At 39.4% G+C, this 21,452-nt stretch overlaps 1 protein-coding gene across 2 annotated transcripts; it reads left to right on the top strand.

The window, feature by feature from the left end:
• Positions 1-1,513: 1,513 nt before the first annotated feature.
• On the top strand, positions 1,514-17,862 carry OR1D2 (olfactory receptor family 1 subfamily D member 2). Of its 2 annotated transcripts, XM_054669836.2 has the most exons (3): positions 1,514-1,616; positions 2,073-2,271; positions 13,297-17,862. In XM_054669836.2, exon 3 carries the CDS (start codon positions 13,347-13,349, stop codon positions 14,283-14,285), a length of 939 nt encoding a protein of 312 aa, XP_054525811.1. In that variant the 5' UTR covers positions 1,514-1,616; positions 2,073-2,271; positions 13,297-13,346; the 3' UTR covers positions 14,286-17,862. The 2 variants fall into 2 exon arrangements, with proteins under 2 accessions (XP_054525811.1, NP_001009114.1); NM_001009114.1 differs by lacking the exons at positions 1,514-1,616; positions 2,073-2,271 and having other exon boundaries at positions 13,347-14,285.
• The last annotated feature ends 3,590 nt before the right edge of the window (positions 17,863-21,452 follow it).

The raw sequence follows: 21,452 nt of genomic DNA, 5'->3' as shown, positions 1-21,452 counted from the left end.
AATCCTGTCCTTTGCAGCAACATAGATGAAACTAGAAGTCATTATGTTCGGTGAAATAAGTCAAGCACAGAAACACAAATATTATATGTTCTCACTCAACATGTGAAAGTTTAAAAAGTGGATCCCATGATGATAAACGAGCAGACTGGTGGTCACCAGAGGCCAGGAAGAGTAAGGGGACTGGGAGGAAGAAAGGTTAATTAATAGGTACAAAAGTACAGTTTGATAGAAGCAGTAAGACTGAATATAGTTTACAATCATCTATTGTATATTTCAAAATAGTAAAAGGGGAATAATTCAGATGTTTCTAGCATAAAAAAGACAGCTATTTAAGGCGATATATATCCCAATTACACCAATTTGATCTTGATAAATTTTATGAAGATATTAAATTATCACATGTACCTCTATTATGTATCTGTTTTAAAAAAAAATTCAACCATGGTGAGATACCGCTATACTCACCACAATAGCTAAAATGAAAAGGATGAAAAATACCAAATCATGTTAAGGTATTGAGCAACTAGAACGCTCATACACGGCTGGCAGTAGGGAAAATTGATACAAGTCCAGTACTTTGGAAAAGTGTTTAGCACTGGCTACAAAAACTATACACAGGCCTGCCATGTGATTTATAAATTCCACTCTTAAGTATATATGCCTAAGAGATATGCGTAGCTACACGACTCAGGCCGAAAACTGGAAACTACTAATGCCCAAAATGGATGTTTAGTGGTCTCTTCACACAATAGAACACCATACAGCAATGAGCATGAACAACCTACAACCACATACAACTGTGTGCATGAATCTCACATATACAATGAGTGAAAAACGCCAACACAAAAGAGTACAAACTGTATACTTCCATTTAAATAAAGTAAGAAAATAGATAAAGCTAACTTAATGATATTAGCAGTTAGGATAGTGAGTACCTGTGCAGGAACAGTGACTAGAAAGGAATATATATATGGTCATTTCTGGAGGGTCAGTAATGTGTTTTTCATCTGAGTGCTGGTTACTCATGACTGGCCTGTTTGTAAACATTCCTGATAAAATTTTCAGGCTTCATTTTATTTCCTAAAATAATGTAGCATCATTATTTTTCCATCTATGTCTAATAACTATATTATCTAGAGTCCCTATATGCCTCCCCTGTGTTGGTTCTTGCTATTGGAATCTTCCTTGTGTCTTTTTATCTTTGGGTTTATGTTGGATATTGTGCTTGAAAAATTATTAACAGAAATAATTCTGTTATTTCAGCTCTAAGGTGACATTATGTTCCTCTAAATAGGATTTCTTTCTTGCTTTTGCTTAGTACTTTGGGTCATAGACATCTGGAATCATTCTAGTTGAAGTTTAGTACCTTAAATTTGCCAGACCTCTCCCTACTCAAAGCCAACAGGCGATACGTGTAGAGTCTGCTTTATTTTTGGCTTACTGTTACTTTGGCTTACTGTTATATGTATTTTATCTTTTATTTTTTTTTTTCAGATGGAGTCTCACTCTGTTGCCCAGGCTGGAGTGCAGTGGTGCCATCTCGGCTCACTGCAACCTCCACCTCCCAGGTTGAAGCGATCCTCCTGCCTCAGTCTCCCACGCAGCTGGGACAACAGGTAAGTGCCAGCATGCCCAACTAATTTTTGTATTTTTAGTAGAGATGGGGGTTTCACCATGTTGGCCAAGATGGTCATGAACTCCTGACCTCAGGTGATCTGCCTGCCTCGGCCTCCCAAATGCTGGGATTTCAGGTGTGAGCCACCACACCCAGCCTTCCTAGGGTATATTTTAGGATTACTGCACAATAAGGAGCTGCTTTACTTCTTGTAAACAAGACTCATTTCCCAAGACCCTCACCTCTAGAGAATAACATCAGAGCAATTATCCATGTTCGTCTCGAGAGGCTCTCTGGGGATTGCATCCCCAAGTTCTCTCCAAAATGGATAAGCAGACCTGATGTGCTCCCTGTTCATCCCGTTTCTTCATGAATCTAGGATCCAAGACTCAGTTCTCATATCCCACAAATCTCATTGGGGCATCAATAGCGTGAAATCCTGTCTCCTTTTTTACAGAAGCTGAAGACCCAGACAGCAAGTTCTCTGCTCTGTACCTTTAGCCAATAGGATGAGTCTCCAAGACCTATTCAGAAAATAATGCTTCATAAAAGACTTCAGGTCTTTTATGACCTGAATGTGTTTTCATCCTGTAGAGCAGGAACGTGGAGGAAGCTGAACCAGTGAACTCTGAGAGCAGCACAGAGCAGTGGGTAAGGTCTGTACATCTCAGCCTCATGCTCTTTCTCCCTCTTCTCTCTTACCTTCTCTCTTCTCCATTTTCTCTGTCACACAAACATACTCACACACTTTGGGAACTCATGTAATCTCACCTCTTAGTCTTCAAAGGTAATAGAACAATCCCTTGAATCTTAGAAGCACTCTACAGTTTTCAAGGTACTTTCACATTCTCTGTTGCATGTAATTCTCACAGCCTGCGAGAATGACTACCTAGGTGAGAAGAGGGGATTTAGGCAGGTCGTGGGCCCTACTCAAGGTCATACAGCTAGGAAGTAACAGAAGAGGTACAAAGCCCAGTGTTTCCACTGCAAGCTTGGACCCCTTTTCCATATTGCTCCTACAATCTCCCCCCTCACACCCCAACAACACAACAGAGGGGTCTGTGTCTCTGTGACCATCTGACCACACCAGTGTTCAGAACCCACTGACTCTTACAAACTCAGAGCAGTGTTTCCCAAAGTATAGCATCAGAACTACTGCATGCTTGCTAAAAAGAACTTGGTTCTCAGAAACAGGACTTCAAGAGAGACTTCAGGACTTCAAGAGAGAGAGTCAGAAAGTCAGCTTTTTGTTATGAAGCATCACAGGTGATCGTGATGCACATGAGTGCAGGAGATGCTTGCCCTGTGGGTTACAAAGCAGAGGTATCTGGCCGGATGCAATGGCTCACGCCGGTAATCCCAGATACTCAGGAGGCTGAGGCAGGAGAATGGCTTGAACCTGGGAGGTGGAGATTGCCATCAGCCGAGATCGTGCCACTGCACTCCAACCTGGGCAACAGAGTGAGACTCCGTCTCAAAAAAAAAGAAAGGAAAAGAAAGAAAAAAAAGGGAAGCAAGCAAGCAGAGGGATCAATTTCTCAATTTCTCTGGGAGTTCTCTGGCCTTCCTCAGTCTTGTCACCTGCCCTCTACCCTCCCTCCCATCAGCAGATGTCCCACAGAGCTCTGAATGGTAAGAACAAGACTGCAGAAGGAAGTCATTTGTGATGTGGGAAGCCTATAATACCGTGTGCCCTCATCTTCCGTCTCCCCTGCAGTTGCACCATGAGGCCTGACACCAGGAGTCCCACCCCTGACATCCTGGACCATTCCGGACAGACAGAGTGGGGTCCGGCTGCTCCTGTCTCAGCGGGCAGCAGAACCAGGATAGAGGCAAGACTGGGAACCCTGTTGCTCTTTGTACTGAGAGAGTGGGTTCCCTACTAGAAAGGGGTGGGAAATAGAAGTTGGAGGAATGAAGAATCGGAGTCCCTTTGCCACCCCCATCACAGGCCCCTTCCATGGACAATTAGGCTTGAAGTTTGGAGAGCTGCTTCCACATACAGCATTTCAGCTCTTTCTCCTGACCCGGGGGGAGGTGGGCATTATTGCTGTCCTCCATCCCATGGTAGAATAGTTAGATTGTGAAATCTGGAGGCAGAACAGGGGCTCAAATCCCAATGTGTCAGTTCTGATTGAGTGAATGTGAGAAACTCATTAACCTAAATCTCAGTCACCTCATCTATAAAGCAGGATAACAGAAACAAATAGCTCGTTGTTACAATGATATACGTCGTTGTAAATAAAAGATGTATATACATAGCACCGTATGTATGTATGTGTGTGTCTAATGAAATTGCAGTTTGTTCAAAAAATGCTTGAATTTGTTACACTGGGGTTTGAACCCAAACTTCAGACTCAAAATCTCCTTCCACTATGCCACCTACCGTGGACATCTGGGAGTTTAACTTGCTACATTGAGGTAAGGAATTCACTCATCCGATGAATGCTAGGACTGCCCTATACCCTCACCCCACCCCAAATCTGGCACTCCAAATTACTTTAATTAATAGTCGAAATTACTCACAGTTCCCTCATCTCCATTTGCTTATTCTGCTGTGACTTCAAATTAACCATGTTTCAGATTGAATTTGCAGAACAGGCTCCATACTTCCCTGGCACACTGGCTGATTTTCCAAAACATTGCAATAATATGTACAGTAATAATTAGTATGTACAGTAATAACTACATATTTTGGGGGTACATGTGATATTTTGGTACATGAATATAAGTGTAATCATCAAATCAGGGTATTTAGGACATTCATCACCTCAGACATTTATCATTTCATTGTGTTGGGAGCATTCTCTTTGTAGCAATTGTGAATGGAGATTCATTCATGATTTGGCTCTCTGCTTGTCTATTGTTGGTGTAAAGGAATGCTTATAATTTTTGCACATTGATTTTGTAACCTGAGATTTTGCTGAAGTTGCTTATCACTTAAGAAGTTTTGGGGTGGAAATGATGGGGTTTTCTAAATATAGAATCATGTCATCAGCAAACAGACAATTCGACTTCCTCTCTTCCTGTTTGAATCCCCTTAATTTCTTTCTCTTGCCTGATTGCCCTGGCCAGAAATTCCAATACTATGTTGAGCAGGAGTGGTAAGACAGGGCATCCTTGCCTTGTACCAGTTTTCAAAGGGAATGCTTGCAGCTTTTGCTCATTCAATATGATATTGGCTGTGGGTTTGTCATAAATAGCTCTTATTTTGAGATACGTTCCATCAATACCTAGTTTATTGAGAGTTTTTAACATGAAGGGATGTTGAATTTTATCAAAATGCTTTTCTGCCTCTATTGAGATAATCATATGGTTGTTGTCTTTTGTTTTCTTTATGTAATGGATTATGTTTATTGATTTATGTATGTTGAACCAGCCTTGCATCCCAGGGATGAAGCCAACTTAATCGTGGTGGATAAGCTTTTTGATGTGCTATTGGATTCGGTTTGACAGTATTTTATTGAGGATTTTTGCATTGATGTTCTTCAGGGATATTGGCCTGAAGGTTTCTTTTTTTGTTATGTCTCTGTGAGGTTTTGGTATCAGGATGATGCTGGCTTCATAAAATGAGTTAAGGAGGAATATCTCCTTTTCAATTGTTTGGAATAGTTTCAGAAGGAGTGGTACCAGCTCCTCTTTGTACTTCTGGTAGAATTTGGCTATGAATCCATGTGAACCTGGGCTTTTTTGGTTGGTAGGCTATTAATTACTACCTCAATTTCAGAACTTGTTATTGGTCTATTCAGGGATTTGACTTCTTCTTGGTTTAGCCTTGGGAGGGTGTATATGTCCAGGAGTTTATTCATTTCTTCTAGATTTTCTAGTTTATTTGTGTAGGGATATTTATAGTATTCTCTGATAGTAGTTTGTGTTTCTGTGGATAAGTGGTGATATCCCCTTTATCACTTTTTATTGTGTCTATTTGATTCTTCTCTCTTTTCTTCTTCGTTAGTCTAGCTAGCAGTCTATCCATTTTGTTAATTTTTTCAAAAAACCAGCTTTTGTATTTATTGATTTTTTGAAGGGTTTTTTTGCATCTCTATCTCCTTCAGTTCTGCTCTGATCTTACTTATTGTCTTCTGCTAGCTTTTGGATTCACTTGCTCTTGATTCTCTAGCTCTTTTAATAGTGATGTTAGGGTGTTGATTTGAGATCTTTCTAGCTTTCTGATGTGGGCATTTAGTGCTATAAATTTCCCTCTTAACACTGCTTTAGCTGTGTCCCAGAGATTCTGGTACATTGTCTCTTTGTTCTCATTGGTTTCAAACTACTTCTTGATATCTGCCTTAATTTCATTATTTACCGAGAAGTTATTCAGGAGTAGGTTGTTCAATTTCCATGTAATTGTGTGGTTTTGAATGAGTTTCTCAATCCTGAGTTCTAATTTGATGGCACTGTGGTCTGAGAGACTGTTAGGATTTCAGTTCTTTTGCATTTGCTGAGGAGGGTTTTACTTCCAATTATGTGGTCAAGTTTAGAATAAGTGCCATGTGGCACCGAGACAAATTTTGTTGATTGGGGGTGGAGAGTTCTGTAGATGTCTATTAGCTCCACCTGATCCAAAGCTGAGTTCAAGTCCTGAATATCTTTGTTAATTTTCAGTCTCATTGATCTAATATTCACAGTGGGGTGTTAAAGTCTCCCACTTTAAAGACGCATAGACACATAAAGTCTATGAGTCTTTGTAGGTCTCTAGGAACTTCTTTTATGAATCTGGGTGCTCCTGTATTGGGTGCATATATATTTAGGATAGTTAGCTCTTCTTGTTGCATTGATCTCTATACCATTATGTAATGCCCTTGTCTTTTTTTGTCTTTGTTGGTTTAAGGTCTGTTTTGTCAGAGACTAGGATTGCAACGCCTGCTTTATTTTTTATTTTTTTGCTTTCCATCTGCTTGGTAAATTTTCCTCTATCCCTTTATTTTGAGCCTATGTGTGTCTTTGTACGTGAGATGGGTCTCCTGAATACAGCACTCTGATGGGTCTTGACTCTTTATCCAAATTGGCCACCTGTGTCTTTTAATTGGGGCATTTAGCCCATTTACATTTAAAGTTAATATTGTTATGTGTGAATGTGATCCTGTCATGATGCTAGCTGGCTATTTTGCACACTGGTTGATGCAGTTTCTTCATAGTGTCATTGGTCTTTAGATTTTGGTGTGTGTTTGCAGTCGCTGGTACCAGTTTTTCCTTTCCATATTTAGTGCTTCCTTCAGGAGCTCTTGCAAAGCAGGCCTGGTGGTGATGAAATCCCTGAGCATTTGCTTCTCTGGAAAGGATTTTATTTCTCCTTCACTTATGAAGCTTAGTTTGGCAGGATATGAAATTCTGGGTTGAAAATTTTTTTCTTTCAGAATGTTGAATATTGGCCCCCACTCTCTTCTATCTTGTAGGGTTTCTGCAGAGAGATCCACTGTTAGTCTGATGGTCACCTTTGTAGGTGACCTGACCTTTCTCTCTGGCTGCCCTTAACATTTTTTCCTTCACTTTGACCTTGGAGAACCTGATGATTATGTGTCTTGGGGTTGATCTTCTCATGGAGTATCTTAATGGTGTTCTCTGTATTTTCTGAATTTGCATGTTGGCCTGTCTTGCTAGGTTGGGGAAGTTCTCCTGGATAATATCCTGAAGTGTGTTTTCCAGCTTGTTTCCATGCTCCCTGTCTCCTTCAGGTACTCCAATCAGTCGTAGGTTCAGTCTTTTTACGTAGTCCCATATTTCTTGGAGGCTTTCTTCATTCCTTTTCATTCTTTTTTCTCTAATCTTGTCTGCATCCCTTATTTCAGCAAGGTGGTCTTTAAACTCTGATATCCTTTCTTCCACTTGGTCGGTTCAGCTGTTGATACTTGTACATGCTTCATGAAGTTCTCATGCTGTGTTTTTCAGCTCCATCAGGTCATTTATGTTCGTCTCTAAACTGGTTATTCTAGTTAGCAGCTCCTGTAACCTTTTATCAAGGTTCTTAGCTTCTTTGCATTGGGTTAGAACATGCTCCTTTAGCTCGGAGGAGTTTGTTATTATCCATCTTCTGAAGCCTATTTCTGTCAATTCATCCATCTCATCCTCCAACCAGTTCTGCTTCCTGGCTGGCGAGATATTGCAGCTATCTGGAGAAGCAGCAGCACTCTGGCCTTTTGTGTTTTCAACATTTGTTGTTGTTGTTGTTGTTCTTTCTCATCTTCACGAGTTTGTCTAGTTTGGATCTTTGAGGCTGCCGCCCCTTGGATGGGGTTTTTGTGAGGACTTTTTTGCTGTTGTTGATGCTGCTGTTGTTGCTTTCTGTTTGTTTCTCTTTCAATGCTCAGGTCCCTCGTCTTTAGTAGGCCTGGGGGCTCATTACAGGCCCTATTCATCTGGTTCGCTGCTGTGCCTGGAGGTATCACTCAAGGAGGTGGAGAACAGGAAACATGGGTGCCTGCTCCTCCTTGTGGGATCTCTGACCTCAAGGGGCACCAACGTGATACGAGTAGATTCACTCCTGTATAGGGTGTCTGACATCCCCTGTTGGAGGGTCTCACCCAGTTGGGTGGCACAGGGAAAAAGATCCGTTTAACAAAGCACTTTGTCCCTTGGTGAAGGGGGTGTGCTTCACTAGGGGAAACCCACTCATCTGGGCTACCTGGATTCCTCAGAACTACCAGGAGGAAAGGCTAAGTCTGCTGATCCACAGAGATTGTGGCCACCTCTCCTGCTAGGGGCTCAGGCCCAGGGAGATCAGGGTACTGTCCCTGAGCCCCTGGCTGAAGTTGTACTTCCTGCATTGAGGCCCCACCCAGTGAGGAAGAATGGGTCAGGGTCAGGCCTGAAGAGGTGCTTTGGCCACAGTCGACCATAGGGGTGTGTTGGGCTGTGGTGGACACCTTTTGGGACCAAGTCAACCAGTCTCCCAGGCTCCGGCAGGGGAAAAGTGTGGGCTGGAGCTATAGAGATGGCTGCCGCCCTTCCCCCACCCAGGGAGCTTAGTGTGCTAGGCAGTTATCAGTCCCAATGTTGGGTGCTGCCCCTCCTGCAAGGAGCTCAAACAGCTTAGACAGCAGGCAGCTGCAGCTATGGTGCTAGTTGCCTCTCCCTCAAGGAACTTGGCAGCCTTAAGCAGATTCTAGCAGAGAGACTGTTGAGAATCTGCACAGCTCTGGGGTTGGTACCCTAGGCACCAGTGGCATGGGTTCACCAATGGAATCTTCTGATTTGTGGGTTGCATAGTTCCGTGGAAAAAGCATGATTTCCCTGGCTGGGTAACATGCTCACTCACCACCTCCCTTGGCTTGGGGGTGGGGACTCGTATTTAGAGCTTTCTCAGCATACGATCATACCATTGGCAAACAGCACTAATTTGACTCTTTTCCAATTTGGATGCCCTTTCTTTCTTTCTCTTGTCTTATTGCTCTGGCTAGGACTTCTAGTACTATGTTGAATAGAAGTAATGAAAGTGGGCATCTTTGTCTTGTTCCATTTCTCAGTGGGAATGCTTTCAAGTTTTTTTAAAGTCCATTGTAAAATAGACACCACAGAAATAGAAAAGATCATTCGAGACTACTGTGAACACCTCTACGCACACAAACTAGAACATTTAACAGATATGGATAAATTCCTGGAAGAACCTTCTTGGAAGTATATTATCCTCCACAATATGGAAATGAAGTAACATATGGAAATGAAACATGTTTTTCCATTTTTTATGCTATTCATTGCTAATTTTATTCTACTGCAGTGGGAAAACATACTTTGTATTTTTTCTAGCCTTTTAATGTCATTGGGGTTTATTTTATGGCCTAGAATATGGTCTAACATAGAGAATGTTCCAATGACACTTGAAAATAATTTTCTTCTTTTGTTGTTGGGCAGAGTGTTATATAGACATCTGTTAGGTGCAGTTAATTTATAGTGTTGATCAAGTCTTTTTTTCCTTATTGATCTTCTGTCTAGTTGTTCTATCCATTATTTAAAGTGATATGTTGAATTTTCCAAATACTGTTGTTGAATTACACATTTCTGTCTTCATTTCTGTCAGTTCCCTTCATGTATTTGGGTGCATATATGTTTATAATTGTTATATCTTCTTCATAGATTGACCCACTTGTCATTATAAAATGTCTCACTTTATCTCTAGTCAGACTTTTTGACTTAAACTCTCTTTAAAGAGATGGGGTCTTGCTGTGTTGCTCAGGCTGGTCTTGAACTCTTGGCCTCAAGCAGTTCTCCTACCTCAGCCTCCCAAAGTAATGAGATTAACAGGCATGGGCCACCAGGTCAGCATAAACTCTATTTTAATCTTTAAAGCCATTTTACATTTTAAGGCTAAAGTATAGCCATTCCGTTTTTCTTGTGGTTCCTGATTGCATGGTATCTTTTCCCATCCTCTTACTTTCAACCTTGCTGTATCTTTGAATCAAGTAGGTTTTCTGTAGAATGCATATAAATGAATCATGTTTTTATCCACTCTGACAGTCTCTGCCTTTTGATTGAATTGTTCTATGCATTCACACTTAATGTTATGATTGATATAGTTAGATTTATGTCTCCCATTTTACTTTGTGTTTTCTATGTGTCCCATGTCCTTTTTTCCTCTATTTTCCTTTACCACTTCCTTTTCCATTAAGTTAATATTTTCTCATGTTGCATTTTAATTTCTTTAATAATTTTTTCACTCTATTTTTGAAGGTAATTTTTAGTGGTTGCTCTAAAGTCTACCACATACATCTTATCAGAATCAGCTTCAGATTTATACCAACTTAAGTCCAATGATATATAGAAAATGATTTCTATATAATTCTACTATTTTCTTCCTTTTGTAGTATTATTGTTACAGATGTAACATCTATTAATCCTGATAATCCATTGTTATAATTACTACTATACCTTCTGTAGTCATTTCCTTAGTCCAACTTTGCCTCCACCCAGCTCCTTTATGCTGTAATCGACAAAAATGTTATACATATATTTCTATATGCTATGGCCTCAATGATACATCATATACATATTATCTTACATAAATGGTGTTTAAATAAGTTATAAGAAAAAACAAGAAAATATGAATTTATACTGTCATACTTAATAGATATATGTAAAATATTACATAGATATAGATTATATCAATATATATTTACATATTTACATACATTTATAATATCACATTTTCATACTTTATCACTGTTCTTTCCTTTTTGTGCATGTGGATTCAAATTATCATCTGAGGTAACTTACTTTCAACCTAAAGAAATTTCTTTAGTAGTTTTTATAAGATAGGTCTGCTAGCACAAATTTTCTGTGTTTTTGTTCACCTGAGATAATCTTTATTTGGCCTTCATTCTTTTAAAGATAGTTTTGCTGAATATTAGACTCTTACTTGATGGGTTTTTTCTTCAACCATTTTGAATATGTTATCCAACTGTCTTGGAGCCTCCTTTGTCTCTGTTGAGAAGTCTGTTGTTCATATTATTAGGCTTCCTTTGTAAGTAAAAAATCTTTTTTACTTGCTGATTTCAAGATTTTCTCCTTGTCTCTGCCTTTCAGCCTTTTTACTATGATGTGTCTATTTGTGAATCTCTTTGTATTTATTCTGCCTAAAGTTTGTTGAGTTTCCTATATGTGTAGTTTTTTAAACAAATTTACTACGTTTTCAGCCATTCTTTCTTTGAATTTTTTTTCTGATTTTTCTCTCTCCTCTCCTTCAGCACTTGCATTCCATGTGTGCTGGTATGCTTAATGGTGCTCCACACTTTTCTGATTTCTTCATTTTTTCTCTTCCTCTATTTTTCAGCTTAATTGATATCAATCTATCTTAAAGAATGCTATTTTTTCTGCTAGTTCAAAACTACTATTCAGCCTGACTAATAAAATCTTCATTTCAGTTATTGTACATTTTGACTGCAGGATTTCCATTTGGCTCTCTTTTATCCATTCTTTTTATTGATATTCCCCATTTGTCATGACATTCTCACTGTACCTTCCTTTACTTCCCTAATCATGCTTTCTCTTAGTTTTGTGAAAATATTTTCAATGGCTACTTTGAGGTCTTTTCAAAGAAGGCTGACATCACATTGTGCTCACAGGTAGTTTCTGTTGCCTGATTTTTTCCTCACCTGTGGCTCATACTTTGTTTCTTTTCATGGTTCATAAATGTTGTTGGAATATGGACATTTTAGATAATTTATTGTAACAATTCAGGGTACTAGTCTCCCCTAATGGGGCTGGTTATTGGTATTTACCTATTTGCTTAGTTCCCACAGTCACTGAGAACTGTCAGTAGTATTGGAAGAGATCTTACTCTTTCCCTGACCGCATTCAGCTGTTTTATATATACTACATTTTTTATATTTTTACATATACATGTTTCTTTTTTCTTTTTTGATTTTTTAAACATTTTATTCCATACACATTAGGCTTTCGAAGAAAAAAAAGGCACACTGTAGTATTTTAATCTTTAGTATGTTTTAAATGTGTTCGATAAGATACAAAATATTGTTCGAACTAGTCCTCCAAAATCAATTACACAGTTATCTCAATGTGCCATTTCTTGAATAATGCAGACTTTACTTGCTAATATAGAGTGTACCCATGCAGAATTTACTGGCTAATATACAGTGCACCCAAATTAATCTGCCAAATTCCACGTTTTTGTGTCTATCTGTGAAGTTTCTACTGATCTGTTCATTCCAACATTACTATCATATTGCTTTAGAATTCTTAATATTTGATGTGCAAGCATCACCCTGTTATTCTTTTATTCAATGTTTTTCTAGCTTATCTACATGCTTATATTTAGATGAAATTTAGACCAGTTTCATTTCTCAAAAACCCTGTTATAATTTTGATATCCAGTAAACTTTCAATTAATTCAAAAGAGTATATAGCTTGGTGACACTTCTCTTCATATTAGAAACCTTGATATGTTTATCAATTTATTTAATTTTTACTTTACCCCTCACTGGAGAATTTGAAGGTTTTGCCTGATTCTTGTTAACATCTGAGTGCCATGATTTATTTGTTGACAGTGGGGATGAGATAGTTTTTCATTATAACATTTTTCCTGATTCTCATTAAATATAACAATAATAGTCAACATTTCTGAGTGCTAATTGCATACCAACTCCTTGTGTCAAGCACTTTATTACTTAATTTTGCCCCACCCCATAACTCATGTTTCATATGAAGAAACTGAGTCTTAAAGAACTCTGGAACCCTACCTGAGGTTTCACAGCAAGTAAGTGGCAGTGCGTACTATCTTACTAGCAGGGAAAGACTTGATTTCAAGTATTCTAAACTCTATTTCTAGTAGTCTTTCAGTTGATAGTCCCACTTTTTTCAGATAGATCATCATATCAACAAATAATAATTGTTCCTACTCCTTTCAAATACTTTTATTTTCTTCCTTTTATTTTTGAACTACTTATACTGCATGTATCTATATTAATTATTTTAACACATATACATAACACACTAATCACCAAACACTTCAAAAATAGTGTAAGATGACAGGATTGAAAAATAAGAATTACACATTATTCCTTTAACATTGAGTTTCCCAGCTTTGAAGTAGCTGAAATAATTATATCGCATAAAAACTTTGTTATATTTTTCACTTTCTTATTTTCAAAAATTATAAAATTGGGTGTAAGACATTCTTAATTCTAAGAAAATGTTGATTTTGCTTATCTTCATGTTTTTATTCAATTAAGGACTTTTGGTAAACATTTGCTGGTGTTAATGTTAAAAGAGAGTTGGGGAAATGGATGGAGGCAACCAGAGTGAAGGTTCAGAGTTCCTTCTCCTGGGGATGTCAGAGAGTCCTGAGCAGCAGCGGATCCTGTTTTGGATGTTCCTGTCCATGTACCTGGTCACGGTGGTGGGAAATGTGCTCATCATCCTGGCCATCAGCTCTGATTCCTGCCTGCACACCCCCATGTACTTCTTCCTGGCCAACCTCTCCTTCACTGACCTCTTCTTTGTCACCAACACAATCCCCAAGATGCTGGTGAACCTCCAGTCCCAGAACAAAGCCATCTCCTACGCAGGGTGTCTGACGCAGCTCTACTTCCTGGTCTCCTTGGTGGCCCTGGACAACCTCATCCTGGCTGTGATGGCATATGACCGCTATGTGGCCATCTGCTGCCCCCTCCACTACACCACAGCCATGAGCCCTAAGCTCTGTATCTTACTCCTTTCCTTGTGTTGGGTCCTATCCGTCCTCTATGGCCTCATACACACCCTCCTCATGACCAGAGTGACCTTCTGTGGGTCACGAAAAATCCACTACATCTTCTGTGAGATGTATGTATTGCTGAGGATGGCATGTTCCAACATTCAGACTAATCACACAGTGCTGATTGCCACAGGCTGCTTCATCTTCCTCATTCCCTTTGGATTCGTGATCATTTCCTATGTGCTGATTATCAGAGCCATCCTCAGAATACCCTCACTCTCTAAGAAATACAAAGCCTTCTCCACCTGTGCCTCCCATTTGGGTGCAGTCTCCCTCTTCTATGGGACACTTTGTATGGTATACCTAAAGCCCCTCCATACCTACTCTGTGAAGGACTCAGTAGCCACAGTGATGTATGCTGTGGTGACACCCATGATGAATCCCTTCATCTACAGCCTGAGGAACAAGGACATGCATGGGGCTCTGGGAAGACTCCTAGATAAACACTTTAAGAGGCTGACATGAGGGCAATTTGGAAAGACAGCATTAAAGTGGAGACTAGGAATATCCTTCACCCTATGTAAGGGATTGTCCTGTGTGTTATACAGCAGTGATTGGGACATGGCTCCAGCTCAGAGACAGCATATAGATATGTGGTGATAAAAAAGACATATTTGTAACCTGGTGCCCCCAGGTCTCATCAGCCTTGGCCTTAAATAAGGTCACACTAACACCAACACTAGAATGTTGCAGGGTCAAATTCTTCAATGCACCTGACTACAGGGCCACATTCTTGGCCTTATCTGACTATATCCAGTTTAAACCTAGAAGTGTCTCTCATCTAGCACACATCCAAAGTACAGAAAGTAAATAGTAGCTGATAAGAAAGTCAGTCACTTGGCTGTGGTGGTTTGAAAGAGATTGCAATCATACATATTTGTATCAGCTGAGCCAGCACGTGATATAGACCTTGACAGGTGGTGTTCAATTCATTTGACATTCATGCAGTCATTCATCAACTCATTCTATTCATAATGACAGTCTACAGAGGCCTCAAACTGGGTTACAAACGTGAGGTCACAGTCTACTGGGGGAAGTACATAAATTTACATTAAACATAAATGGACCTAACCCATCAATTAAAAAGTAATGTTCAACATACTGATTTAAAAATAAAATATAGATAGATGTATTTAAAGAGACACGATGAAAGCACAGGAATATATAAAGCTTGAAATTAAAAAGAGACACAGACATATTTGGAAAATACTAAATATTTTAAGTGAAATATTGCTGCAATGACATCAGGTAAAAGACATTTCAAAACAGAGGTGAAAGGAGTGATGTCAACAAGATGGTGGAATAGACAGTTATATCTCTCATCCACCAACATACAGACTAATTTATCCACCATCCACAGATGAAAATACCTTTGTGAGAGCTCCAGAATCCAAGTGAAAGTTTATAGCACCCTGGTAGTACACAGAAGTAGAAAAAACACCGTATTGAACACTGTAGAAAAAACTCTGTCACATTACCTGAATCACCCCTCACCCAAGCCAGCACAGAGTAGCACAAAGAGAGATCCCCTCATCTCATGAGTTCTTCCATAAGTAAAAAAGAAAATAAAACATATGTACAACTTCCCCTGCCTTTCAGGATGCTAACCAAGAGGACCACTTCTGTCATGCCTCACCAAGAATACTGAGGCAATTCACATGGCCAGACCCCTCTGAGTAGCTAAGAACAAGAAAAGAAAAAAAATAAGAAAATGGTTGGGAGCTCTTAATAGTCAGTGTGTGTATTTTAACAACTGGAGCCTTGCACCCTACAGTGGGCCTGTGCATGGTGCCCAGAAGCTGGCCCATCCACCCACATCCCCAAGCACTAGGCCGGCCTGCCCATAGACCCTGCCAATTGGCCAGCCCAGAATATCTGGCTAAGGTGACTGGTGAAAAACAGTTCCTATCAAATTGGACTTTCTCTATCAAAACCAGCCTGTAAAGACTAAAAGAGATGACTGCTTCTTCAAATGTGCAAACACAAATGTGAAGCTACAGGAAACACAAGGAATCAAGGAAACTTAGCAAAGCCAAAGGAACAGAATAAAGCTTCAGAAACCGTCAAAGAAATGGAGAAGTATGAACTGCCTGACGAAGAATTCAAGTGATCATTTGAAGAAACATGGTGACCCACACAAAAACACAGGTAAACTACTAAACAAAATCAGGAAATCAATACATAAATAAAATGTAAATTTCAACAAACAGAAACCACAAAAAAGAAACAGTAATTCTGGAGCTGAATAATACAATGACTAAACTTTAAAAAACTCAAAAGAGCTTCAGCAGCAGATATGAAGAAACAGAAGAAAGAATTCACTACTCAAAAACAGGTCATTTGAAAGTACTAGTAAGAGAAACAAATGGAAAAAGAGTGAAGAAAGCCTGTGGGACATATGGGACCCATCAAACAAATACACACATTATGGAAGTATCAGAAGGAAAAGTGAAAGAAAAGGAGGCAGAAAACTTATTTTTCTAAAAATGGCTATTCACTGCAGCCACCACAGGCAGGAAGACAAGAAACCTGAAAGTGCTGCTTGCTTTCTCAACAGGGAGACTTGCAGCCTGGAACAAGTTTTCAGCCCTGCTCACCAGCTACCTGGAAATAAACTCAGCACTGTTAGGGGTAGGGCACATTGGGAGTGAGATGGCCACTTGGACAGCATGGGAGCTGGGTGAGGCCTATCACTGCTGGCTTTCTACCACTTCCCTGACAACCTGTATGACACAGCAGAGGCAGCCATAATCCCCATGGGAACATAACTTCATTGGCCTGTTAACCACACCCCCATCCCTCACAGTGGCCACAGCAAGCCCCACCCAAGGAGAGTCGTAGCTCAGACATGCCTAACCCTGCCCCAACCCAATGGTCTTTCTCTACGCACCCTGGTAGCCGAAGACAAAGGGCATAATCTCTTGGGAGCTCTATGGTCCCACTCACCACCTGAGAAACTGGAATACTTATCCAGGCCACCTTAGGGCAAGTTTGTATCCCCCCTATGCTACCACAGCTGGTACACTCTTGAAAGGACCACCTCTTGGCTGGAGGCCAACTAGTACACTAAACAAAACTTCAACCAAGGACCATAGACTCCTAGATAAACACTTGGACCATGAGAGTTCACTTTACTCCACTGCTACCTCCACTGGACCAGGCGCTGGTACCCATGCCTTAGGGACTGAAGACAGATCACATCACAGACTCTTCACAGACACCCCCCAGTACCAGCTCAGAGCCCAGTAGCTCTGTTGGATGGCTAGACCAGCAGAGAAATAACAATCATTGCAGTTTGGCTCTCAGGAAGCCCCATCCCCAGGAGATGGCATAGAGCCCCATATCAAGGGGGGATCCCATGGACAAAAACAATCTGATACGTAGCCCTTGAGCCCCAGATCTTCCTTCTGACATAGTCTACCCAAATGAGAAGGAACCAGAAAAACAAATCTGGTAATATGACAAAACAAGGTTCTTTAACACCCCTGAAATATCACACTAGCTCACCAGCAATGGATCCAAGCCAAGAAGAAATCTCTGAATTGCCAGAAAAAGAATTCAGAAAGTTGAGTATTAAGCTAATCAAGGAGGTGCCCGAGAAAGGTGAAGTTCAACTTAAATTTAAAAAAAAAAAAATTAAGGGTGGAGACCACCCTTCATATTGTCTTATGCCCAATTTCTGCCTCCAAAGAAAGAAGTAAAAACTAAAAGGCAGAAATGAAATCTAAAGGCAGACAGCCTGTCACCACGCCCTGGGCCTGGTAGTTAAAGATCGACCCCTGACCTAACTGGTTATGTTATCTATAGATTACAGACATTGTATGGAAAAGCATTGTAAAAATCCCTGTCCCGTCCTGTTTCGTTCTGATTACCGGTGCATGCAGCCCCCAGTCATGTACCCCCTGCTTGCTCAATTGATCATGACCCTCTCACGCAGACCCCCTTAGAGTTGTGAGCCCTTAAAAGGGACAGGAATTGCTCACTCGGGGAGCTCAGCTCTTGAGACAGGAGTCTTGCCAATGCTCCCGGCCAAATAAACCCCTTCCTTCTTTAACTTGGTTTCTGAGGAGTTTGGTCTGCAGCTCTTCCTGCTAAAAAAGATACAGGATATGAAGGATATGAAAGCAAAAATCTTCAGTGAAATAGATAGCGTAAATAAAACACAATCACAATTTCTGGAAATGAAAGGCATATTTAGAGAGATGTAAAATGCACTGGAAAGTCCCAGCAATAGAAACAAACAAGTAGCAGAAAGAACTTCAGAGTTCAAAGACAAGGCTTTCAAAAGCCCAACCCATCAAAGACAAAGAAAACAGAATTTTAAAAAATGAACAAAGCCTCCAAGAAGATTGTGTTTATGTAAAATGGCCAAACCTAAGAATAACTGGTGTTCCCAAGGAGGAAGAGGAATCTGAAAGTTTTGAAAACATATTTGAGGGAATAATTGAGGAAAGCTTCCCTGGCCTTGTGAGACATTTAGACATCCAAATGCAAGAAGCTGAAAGAACACCTGGGAAATTCATCACAAAAAGATCATCACCTAGGCACACAGACATCAGGTTATCCAAAGTCAAGATGAAGGGAAGAATCTTAAGAGCTGTGAGGCAAAAGCATCAGGTAACATATAAAGAAAAACCTATCAGGTTAATGGCAGATTTCTCAGCAGAAACCCTACAAGCTAGAAGGGATTAGGGTCCTATCTTTAGCCTCCTTAAACAAAACAATTACCAGCCAAGAATTTTGTATCCCATGAAACTAAGCTTCATAAATGAAGGAGAGATACAGTCTTTTTCAGACAAACAAATGCTGAGAGAATTCGGCACTACCAAGCCAGCACTACAAGAACTTGTAAAAGGAGCTCTAAATCTTGAATCAAACCCTTGACATACACCAAAATAGAACCTCCTTCAGGCATGAATCTCACAGGACCTATAAAACAATAACAAAATGGAAAAATAAAACAAGCTATTCAGGCCACCAATTAGCATGACAAATAGAATAGTAGCTCATATCTCAATAGTAATGTTGAATGTAAATGGCCTAAACACTCCACTTAAAAGATACAGAATGGTAGAATGGATAAGAATTCACCAACCTAGTACCTGCTGTCCCCAAGAGACTCAACTAACACATAAGGACTCACATAAACTTAAGGCAAAGGGGTAGAAAAAGACATTCCATACAAATGGTCACCAAAGCAAGCAGGAGTAGCTATTCTTAGACGAAACAGACATTAAACCAACAACAGTTAAAAAAGACAAAGATGGACACTACATAATGATAACAGGACTAGTACAAAAGGAAAACATCACAATCCTAAATATATATGCACCTAACACTGGAGCTGCCAAATTTATAAAACATTTACTACTAGACCTAAGAAATGAGATAGACAACAGCACAATAATAGTGGGGGATTCAATACTCCAGTGTTAGCACTAGACATATCATCAAGACAGAAAGTCAACAAAGAAACGATGGACTTAAACTATATCCTAGAACAAATGAACTTAACAGATATTTATAGAACATTCTACCCAACAATTGCAGAATATGCATTCTGCTTATCAGCACACGAAACATTCTCGAAGATAGACCATATCATGGGCCACAAAACAAGTCTCAATCAATTTAAGAAAATTGAAATTATATCAAGTACTCTCTCAGACCACACTGGAATAAAATTGGAAATCAACTCCTAAAGGAACCCACAAAACCATCCAAATACATGGAAATTAAATAACCTGCTCCTGAATGATTGTTGGGTCAACAACGAAATCAACAGGAAAACTTCAAAATTCTTTGAACTGAATGATAATAGGGACACAACCTATCAAAATCTCTGGAATACAGCAAAAGTAGTACTAAGAGAAAAGTTCACAGTATTATTACATTAAGAATTCTAAAAGAGCACAAATAGACAACCTAAGGTCACACCTCACGGAACTAGAGAAACAAGAACAAACCAAACCCAAACCCAGCAGACAAAGAGAAATAACAAAGATCAGAGGAGAACTGAAGGAAATTGAAAAATAAAAATAAAAATCATAAATGAAACAAGAAGCTGGTTCTTTGACAAGGTAAAAAAAAAAACTGATAGACCATTGGCAAGATTAACAAAGAAAATAAGAGAAAATTCAAATAAGCTCAATTAGAAAAACGTGGGAGATATTACAACTGATACCACAGAAATACAAAACATCATTGAAGGCTACTATGAATACCTTCATGCACACAAGCTGAAAAACCTACAGGAGATGGATAAATTCCTGAAAATATACAACCCCCCTAGATTAAACTAGGAAGATATAGAAACTCTGAACAGACCAATAAGCAGCGATATTGAAATGATAATGAAAAAAATGACAACAAAATAAAGTCCAGGACCAGATAGATTCACAGTTGAATTGGTACCAATCCTACTGACACTATTACACAGGATAAAGAGGGAATTCTCCCTAAATCATTCTATGAAGCCAGTATCACTCTAATACCAAAACAAGGAAAGGACATCACAAAAAAAGAAAACTACAGACTAATATCTCTGATAAACATAGGTGCAAAAATCCTCAACAAAATACTAGCTAACAGTCTAATGGCTTGTCAAAAAGATAATCCACCATGATCAAGGGGCTTTTATACCAAGGATGCAGAGATGGCTTAACATACACAAGTTAACAAATGTGATGTACTACATAAGCAGAATTTAAAATAAAAAGCACATGATCATCTCAATAGATGCAGAAAAAGCATTTGACAAAACATCCAACATCCCGTTATGATTAAAACCCTCAGCAAAACTGGCATAGAAGGGACATAACTTAAGGTAATAAAAGCCACCCATGACAAACCCATAGCCAATATTATACTGAACAGAGAAAAGCTGAAAGCATTTCCCCTTGAGAACTGGAACAAGACAAGGATGCTCACTGTCACCATTTCTATTCTACATCGTACTAGAAGTCTTAGAGCAGTCAGACAAGAGAAAGAAGTAAAGGTCATCCAAATCAGTAAAGAGGAAGTCAGACTGTCGCTGTTCACCAATGATAAAATCGTATAAATAGGAAACCCTGCAGACTCATCCAAAAAGTTTCTATAACTGATAAATGAATTCAGTAAAGTTTCAGGATATAAAATTAATATACAAAAATGAGTAGCACTACTATACATCAGTAGTGACCAAGCTGAGAAATCAAGAACTCAACTCCTTTTACGATACCTGGAAAAAATTAAAATACTTAGGAGTACACCTAATCCAGGAAGTGAAAGACCTCTACAAGGAAAACTCCAAAACACTGTTGAAAGAAATCATAGAAGGCACAAATGGAAACACATCCCATGCTCACAGATGGATAGAATCAATACTGTGAAAATGACCATACTGCCAAAAGTAATCTACAAATTCAATGCAATTCCCATCAAAATACCACCATTATTTTTCACACAACTAGAAAAAACTATCCTAAAATTCGTATAGAACCAAAAAAGAGCCCACATAGCCAAAGCAAGACTAAGCAAAAAGAACAAATCTGGAGGCATTACATTACCCGACTTCAATCTATACTAGAAGGCCATAGTCCCCAGAACAGTATGGTACTGGTAAGAAAATAGGCACATAGACCAAGGAAACAG

This window comes from Pan troglodytes, chromosome 19 (assembly GCF_028858775.2).
Source record: "Pan troglodytes isolate AG18354 chromosome 19, NHGRI_mPanTro3-v2.0_pri, whole genome shotgun sequence".
Classification (NCBI taxonomy): Eukaryota; Metazoa; Chordata; class Mammalia; order Primates; family Hominidae; genus Pan; species Pan troglodytes.
The sequence above is the reverse complement of the archived record's forward strand: the minus strand, read 5'-3'. Positions and strand labels throughout refer to the sequence as shown.

What these genes read in the sequence shown, in the direction of transcription:
- OR1D2 (XM_054669836.2), top strand. Translation starts at nt 13,347, where the DNA reads ATGGATGGAGGCAACCAGAGTGAAGGTTCAGAGTTCCTTCTCCTGGGG.